We start from the raw sequence: 8,854 nt of genomic DNA, 5'->3' as shown, positions 1-8,854 counted from the left end.
GGAGACCACCAAAAATGTTCATTAAGTATAATTTATTGAGAAAGTTAAAGATAATAAAATTACGTTTTAAAGTTATATCGCAGCAGACTATTAAAATGACTTTCATATTATTAAAATACAATTGTTTTATAGTTATTTGCAAATATCACACGTGTAAAGAATAAAAAACATCAAATCCGAAATTTTTTAGAGGGCCCACTTTGCCCCTAATTTTAATGGACGCAGCATAATGAAGTGAAAATAAGCATCAAGGGTCTAAAAAGAAGTGAACGCGTAAAAAAAATGAATATTATTATAATTAATTTCTTAAGGGGCCCACTCTGCCCCCCTCTCCCCTACATGCAAAAAAAATTACAGATATGGTTTCTGAAAAAAAAAATTACCCTGATAGTATCTAATTATCCATGCATGAAATTATATCTGATCAATGATCGTATTAGTTTAGCACATCTAGCTTTATACATATTGATGTATGGATTTTCATCTAAGTAGATATGATTATGTGTAACCAAAGGGCTTATATCTGATTGGATATAGACTCATAGAAATTTTTTTTTTCTTTACATAAGTCTTATATAAGATTTATTCATAAGTCTATCTGTGATTATGTCTAGCTAGTAGGCACTTATGTCTGATTGAATATTCAATTAGTTAATTTATATCACGTCTGGTTCCTCTAACTTGTATTTTTTTCTAATTCGATTTACATATACACGGAGAGAAAAATATCGTCATAATGACTATCCAATGTATCCTCAAATGACGTATCGTCAGAATAACGATTTGTATACCTAATTTAAGAATACTCACATGTCAATATAACAATCTCTAGTATCGTTAATTTAAATATATGCATTTAGGTTAGGATAAGTATTCATTTATATTTAATATAAAAATACGACAAATTGCCTTTGCAACGATATGTAGTTTCGTTGATATAGGTATCTGTATCGCCAGTGTGAGGATCCGTATAGCTAAATTGGCTAAACGTTTCATCGTTCTCGGTTGCCGAATGCCTTAATACAGAGTTTGCGCAATAGTCATGTCAGCGATTCATAAAATGTCTAAAATAAAGATACGGATCGTCATTTTGACGATCCACTGTGAGAACACTCTGTAGAGTTGAATTGGTTATACGGCGTATCGTTACCCGATGAAAAAAGATTTTATACAATTGTATAAAATTATATACAAAAAATGGCCCGATCCAATTGTATACAACTATATAGAAATTGTATACAATTCTATACAAGTCTATATAATTATATACAATTCTATATAATTATATACAATTCTATATAACTGCAATATATAGAATTGTATATAATTATATCGAATTGTATGCAATTTCTATAGAATTGTATACAATTGGATCGGGCCATTTTTTCTATCCAATTATATATAGTCTATATATAATTATATATAGTCTATATATAATTGATATATAATTCTATACAATTGTATAAAATCTTTTTTCATCGGGTAAGTTAGGGGAGTGTTGCTAATGATTTTTTTATCACGATTAACATTATTTTTATAACAAAATAGTAGATAGTGTACACACTCATACACACACACACAGACGGACCGACGGGTGGATCATCTGAAAGTCAGAACAGTTTCCTAGGACCTCAAAAGCTCGGAATCTGATGAAAACCCGATTTTGAAAAATCAGGGAGAAAACAATGTCTTCCCCAATTTTTAAAAAATCGTCGATTTTCAGAGCGGGAAGTTATAAAAAAAGTAATTATTTTCAAATTGACGTGTTTTTTATTTAATACAAGTCCAATACATTACAAGTCCATAATTTTACAACAAGATCATTTACTATAATCACAACAAAAGTATTCGACTAACGATAAAACAATCAACACGATGTGACAGAAAATTATTTGATAAATATAAATTTATATAAATACTTCAATTAGATGAATTTTTACTACAAGATTTCCAAGCATCATAGAGTTGTTAATTAGAAAATGGTAATATTGTTTGATTTTTCATAATTAAATTACGAGAGTCCACCCAGGAGAGCGGGGAGCAAATGGGCCGCTGGGGACAAAATAGGCGCCCCAAAATTTTTGTTTAATTTAAATGATTCAAGAATAAGGAATCCCTGCAAAGTGTTTGAGATTGTGGTTTGAAATGCCCGACTTTTCTCTCTTGATGTGTAATATACTATGGAGATGAAATAAGCTAATAATTGAATTTGAGCATATTTTTTAGAGGGCCTATTTCGCCCAAAATTTGAATTTTTTATCTTGGCGCATATTGATATCAAATTCATGGCAGAAGACTTAAAAAACTCAAAGGGGTAAAATAAATCAAATATTAAAACTTTTTATGCTGGGGGCCCATTTTTAATTTTCAACAGAAGCGGTATATTGAGACCAAAAACATGGTAAGGGGCTAAAAAGAAGTAAAACAAGTGAGAATCACTGAAAATATGAGCTCTTTTTTCTTACGGGGCACATTTTACCCCCCTTTCCCCTACAAGACAATCAATTATTAGACAGAAATAATCGTAAAAGATTGTATAATTATACACGCACGTATCAATCAAGAACGACTCTATCTTCGTTAATGAACACAATTTCTTCTTGTAGTTCCTCATTTTCCCTTTCTAATTGCCTCGGAGGTCTTATGATTCTATTCAGCCTTTCAATACCAAATATGACTATAGCCAAAAGTAATAAATGTCCCATTAATACAAACGCATACATTAAATCATCACCGTCTATGATTTCTGATTGGTTAGATTTTTTAATTTTATCAATAGCCTTCATTTTTTTTAACAGATTATTGACTGCAAGCCTCTCGTATCGATTAATAACACCAGCTTCAATGAAATGTAAAACTTTCTGATCAACGCGACTTTTTAAGGCCCAGTGTTTACGGGCATTATAAATACAACTAGTTGGAAATAGTAACTTATTAGATACATGTAATCCATATCTAAAAGCATAGTTCAATATAAAGTCAGCTGGGTAAATACACGCTACAGTTTCATCTTTGCTAGCTAGTTCTAAACAATCCCATGAAAAGGGATCATCATCAGAGTGTAAATATTGCATATCTGAATCAGTTGTCCATAATCCCTCATTTTTAATATCGTTATCTAGAGCGCGAAAATAATGTACATGGTATTTATATTGATATAAGTCCGTAAGACTTTCAATATTGTGATATTTAGGTTTCGCTAAAGCTGCAAACAATTCGCCCTGCAGGAATGGACTTACCATGAATATGTAAAAGAACGCAAAAAAAAAAATTATGCGCATAGCTAATCTGTTAAGAGGTAACAAAATCCCCATATTTAACAACATCAGATAGACATCTAAAAAAGCTGCACCAAATCGATACCTATTGTTCAGTCCTATTATTACAATGATTAATAAGAAAATAATTACCATGACTATAACAGTATTAACATTAAATATAAAATTAAGTTCACTAAATGGGTTTATAACACTTCGCTTTTGTGTAGCTATTAACAAACTTAGTTCGAAATTCAAGAAAATAATATCACTCAACGTATAATTAATCGAATCAAGCGGAGCTGTTATTACACCAACATCACTTATATTATTATTTAATGCATAGTAAATATTCGATAGTGTAGTTATCGATTTATTATAATACCTATCACTGTACGTAAGGTTTAAGCTTGGAACTATAGATTTCTTGAAAAATTCAATCTCTCCCCCATCTGAAAGAGTCTTCACACTATAACCATCCAAAATTTTGGTTTTATCGAACTGAAGAATATGACAGATTTTTGGATCTGAAAGAAAAAAAAATGAATACAGTTAGTTTACCAAATAAAATTTGAAAAATTACAAATAATACCTTTGACAAATAGTTGTTTGAACAACGTCCATCGACTATCAGGTTTATCAGTTATTTCCACTTGTACCCACGGATCGGGTGCATAATTAGTGAAGGGATTAAAAGTATATATTGTTGTGTCATTGCTGGTCTCGGGGCATAAATAGAATGATGACAATAAATCCGATCTCCATAATAATTGGAGAACCTTTGCTGCATTGTCTTGACAGGACTTTTTATCAGTTCCAACAACAAAGAAATGAGAGACAATATTCCAGGCAGGAGATGATTTGAATTCATGAAGAAGAGTTTCAAGTTCATCAGTTAAATCAGCAGATATCACGTAAGTGGGATGCGAAGGGTGATACGGAATAATATTTTTCGATTTGAATTTGTGGTTAATCACAGTAATTGGTGCTTTTATAGCACTCGATAAATATTGATCGATTGAATCCACCAAGTCTACACTCATAATTATTGGATTCGATTTATTCGCAAAACATAATCCGAGCAGTTGGCTCTGTAGAAAAACAATAGTTCAATTTAATGAAATTTTTATAATAATAACTTGTATGAGTCATTTCGATTTATGACTAAGGTTTATTTTTAACTACTTTTGACTGCTCTCGATAAAAGTTTCTTGTTTTTGAAATAATAATAATTGGATGTTCCATATTTTCTATATGAAAATACATCGCAATAACCAATTTTTTTTACCGATGTTAATTATTGAAAAAATTACATTTTCAAAAACTACAAATATTAAATTTTTGTTATATTTTGTTAATATTTTTAATCTCGCGAGACGATAGACACAATAATGTGAATACTAATAAAAACCTTCATTAGGTATTGAGAAATATTACAAAAATAGCTAAAATAATATTTTAACCTGAATAAAGAATGACTAATTAAACAAAATGTTCTGTATATAAAGAAAGTAGTTGTAAAAAACTTTGTAAAATGAATATCGTTGTATGCATTGAGCAAGCTATAAAGCTGTACATATAATTGTGCAATAGTTATACATATGTCCAATATTTCAATTCAATTAATTGCATTTACTGATATAATCAGCTGTATGCACGAACACAAACTGCTAATGTTTTAAAACCTAGATCGATAAATTTAACAATTTACATAAAAAATACAAAATTTCTCAATTTATTATTCGAGAAAAATTTTATAATTTAAAAACAATTTTAGTATTTAATTAAAAATTATTTTTCTGATTGATCAAATATGCACTGTAATAAATTCGCGGAGTGAATGCGGAGTGAATGAATTTTTAATTATTCACTCCCCTCGGAGTGAAACTCACTTCGCAGCGGAGTTTTCGCGGAGTGAATAATTTTTTATTAATTTAATCCCTCCGGAGTGAAATTCACTCCGGAGGGAAGTACACGGGGAAAGTTTTATGGTAAAAGTTACCATCAAGTTATAGTACAATTTTTAAACTGAATTATATGATTGATAATATCATTTAAATTATTAAATAAACAATCTGAATGGTAGTGTCTACCATCTATATGGTAAAGTTTACAATTATTTATGATAAGCAGAAATTATAACTGTTATTATCTAAAATAATTACTACTATTATAAAAAATCGTAATTCTTAATAACCTGATGGTAATGGTTACTATCGGCTAAAATAATGATGACCATCTAAGCTAATAAAAAATTAAAATATAAACGTTATAGTCTGACGCTTGTCTATGAGTAATTTGATTAATTGGGGAAGTGATTAATTTCACACACACACACACTCACACACATGCATACATATATCTACGCACGTGCACATGCACGCACACATGTACATAAATACGGGGTCGCACACTCACCCGCACACATGCGCACACTTACTCGCACACATGCACACACACGCACACTTACCCCCACACACGCGCATCCATGCGCACACTTACCCTCACACACGCGCATCCATGCGCACACTTACCCGCACACATACGCACACTTACCCGTACACATGCTCACACACGCGCGAGCGCACTCATGCACACACTCACGCGAGCACATACACATTCTTAGTTAAGAATTTTTACAACTTTGAATCGTAACAGTTCCCATCTTCTAGTGTAACAATTATAATTTTTAATAATTACAATTAGCATCTTCGATAGTAACCGTTACCATCATCAATTGTAACTGTCGCCATTTTCAATTGTAATACTGATCATTATAACCACTGAAAAATGTTATTACCATTTTAGATGGTTAAAATTCCAATTTTTGTATAGCAGATACAATAATCCAGAGACACGGTAGTGTCTCGCGCCAAGTACACGGTCCAACACATGTATATGTGTGAGTGTGTAGCGCGAGCCTACCTGTCTCTTTTCTCGAGTCGGAGTGGTGTTTTATGGTTATGTATTACATTTTTTTTAATTAAAATTTAATCACGGCTTATTTCTGTTTTTTCTAAATATTTGTGTCTCACTCAGACTTTATTAACTGAATGTTATCACATTTTATTATTATTTATCTCATAAAATATAAAAAACGTTAGCATATACTATAGTACCTTAAAATTTGAGATTTGAGAAATTTTTTCCATCTATAATTTATGCTTATTTATTACCGTCTTAGAATAAATAGTTTTAAGAAGGAGCACGATTGACTCAACATCGAAGTATTTAAAATCTGTCTTGATTTTTAGCACTAGAGAGCGCTTTCATTATCCGACACAGCCTTGTATGCACAAGCAACGAGGCCTAATGCCTAATATTATTTTACCCATGACGAATGAATGAGCGAGTTTGGGTTAACTATTAACTACCCTAATGACTACTTAGCTTGAAATTGACAATAATTTGACAATGAAATTACCTAAAATTTGCTGCCCGAATTTGCTGACAGTTTGACAGCGAAGGTTGAAAATAAAAATTTGCGGTTAATTTTTCTTCAATTTTAAGGTAAACTTGTACGATAAAAAAAAGGGTCGGTAATGATCATTCCTACCATTTCAGAAGGTAAGCAAATTTATACGTAAAATTGTCTACAATTTGAGCGTAAAAATATACTTAACAATTTTTCAAATCATATTAACGATAAATTGACATAAAATTTGCCTGAAAATCAAGGACAACTTTTTTCTAGTCAACTTTTGATGTGAATTTGCATTTTAATTCTGGCAGTAAATTTACCTCAAATTCAATAGTAAATTGCATACAACTTGTCGTAAAAAATGGAAAAGTCCGAAGTTGACGGAAATTTGAAGAAAAATTCAACGAAACTTTTGTACAGTAAAATTTTGCTCAAGCAAACTGTGCTATTAGGGTTAGAGTATAATTTGCGGTTATTATTTTGTCAATTTACACTTATGTCGTGGTTATATTTTAAGCAATTAAGTTTACTACCCTAATAGCACAGTTTGCTTTAGCAAAAGTTTACTTACAAAAGTTTCCTTGAATTTTTGTCAAATTTCCGTTAACTTCGGACTTTTCTGTTTTTGACGACAATGGGGTTTCGTTTTTGTCAAACTCGGCCCAGGGGGCAGCATTACCGCTAATTCGGTGGCGCGCCAAAATTTAACGTTAAAAATAATTTCTTAACTTGTCTAACAATATAGATACAAATACTAATAAATCATCGAAAGAGTAGTAAAATCAATAAAAATTATCTGTTACAAAAAAATTTGAAATCCCCCCAAAAACAGATTCTCTGTAAATGGTTGCGCCAAGTACACGTTCAACATTGATCTCAGGTTGCATAATAAATAATATTTTCACAAAAAAGGCTGAAATCATAAAACACCAAGTAACTGAGATTTTTAATAATTAAAAAAAAAAAAAATTTTTAAATAAAAATGAAAAAAAAAAATACTTGAACATACTTGGTGTGCGTAAATGCAAAAAATTAATTATTCAGTCATGTGATATGTTTTGAATATCTTACTCTTATATCTTACTCTTAAATAATTTTTGAAATTGAGTTTAACAGCGCACACCAAGTACGTTCAAGTATTTTTTTTTTTCATTTTTATTTAAAAATTTTTTTTTTTTTTAATTATTAAAAATCTCAGTTACTTGGTGTTTTATGATTTCAGCCTTTTTTGTGAAAATATTATTTATTATGCAACCTGAGATCAATGTTGAACGTGTACTTGGCGCAACCATTTACAGAGAATCTGTTTTTGGGGGGATTAATTTCTCTCCGTGTAGTAAAAAAATTATTGATAAAATATAACTTTACTAAGTAAAATCGAAATAAAAATTTGCGTATTACAGTACTGATCAACCGATACGCACACACACACGCACATACACCCGAAAACACACACGCACATACTCGTACACACCCGAACACACGCACGCACACATTCGCACACACCCGAACACATTCTCACACACCCGAACACATTCGCACACGCCCGAACACATTCGCACAAACGCACACACGAGATCAGACACACGCACACACACACGCACACACCCGAAAACACACACGAACACATTCGCATAAACGCACACACCAGATCAGACACACGCACACATTTGCACACTCGCACGCGCACTCACTCACGCACACACATCCACAGACACGCGCACACACAGACACTCACACTCGCACACACACGCTGTTTAACAATTTAATATACAGATTAATTTAAATGTTAAAACTCCGGACCGGAGTGAATTCGGTGTGAAATAAAATCCGCATCATTCCGAGATGACTCCGCTAAAAAAAAACTCCCAATCCACTCCGCATGCGGAGTGATTTTTTTTAAAACTCCGGAACTCCGAGTGGCGGAGTGAATGCGGAGTGAATTCGGATTTAATTTCAATCCGGATTCACTCCGGATTTTTTACAGTGTGCTATCGAGGTTTCTCGACCAATCACGACGTTTTCTGATAATTTAATTAAATTATTGTTCATTTACCATCAACATTTTTCTTTTCGCTTTTTATTAATCTTTTATTAATCTGTTAAATTTTTTTATAATTTTAGTTTTTATTCTTTTCTGTGCCATTCACTATATAATTCATAGATTGTAATTTGA

At 31.6% G+C, this 8,854-nt stretch overlaps 1 protein-coding gene across 1 annotated transcript; it reads right to left on the bottom strand.

The window, feature by feature from the left end:
• Positions 1-1,789: 1,789 nt before the first annotated feature.
• On the bottom strand, positions 1,790-6,527 carry LOC130664879 (uncharacterized). Its single transcript, XM_057465056.1, has 3 exons — positions 6,058-6,527; positions 3,850-4,348; positions 1,790-3,784 (listed from the first exon to the last, which is right to left on the bottom strand). Exons 1-3 carry the CDS (start codon positions 6,058-6,060, stop codon positions 2,556-2,558), a joined length of 1,731 nt encoding a protein of 576 aa, XP_057321039.1. The 5' UTR covers positions 6,061-6,527; the 3' UTR covers positions 1,790-2,555.
• Between the last annotated feature and the right edge of the window lie 2,327 nt (positions 6,528-8,854).

The sequence above is a fragment of the Microplitis mediator genome, chromosome 3 (assembly GCF_029852145.1).
Source record: "Microplitis mediator isolate UGA2020A chromosome 3, iyMicMedi2.1, whole genome shotgun sequence".
Classification (NCBI taxonomy): Eukaryota; Metazoa; Arthropoda; class Insecta; order Hymenoptera; family Braconidae; genus Microplitis; species Microplitis mediator.
The sequence above is the reverse complement of the archived record's forward strand: the minus strand, read 5'-3'. Positions and strand labels throughout refer to the sequence as shown.

Bases quoted from the DNA above. Each gene is read 5' to 3' on its own strand.
- LOC130664879 (XM_057465056.1), bottom strand. The intron at 3,785-3,849 runs GTATTATTTGTA...TTTTTCTTTCAG, and splicing joins CAAACAACTATTTGTCAAAG to ATCCAAAAATCTGTCATATT.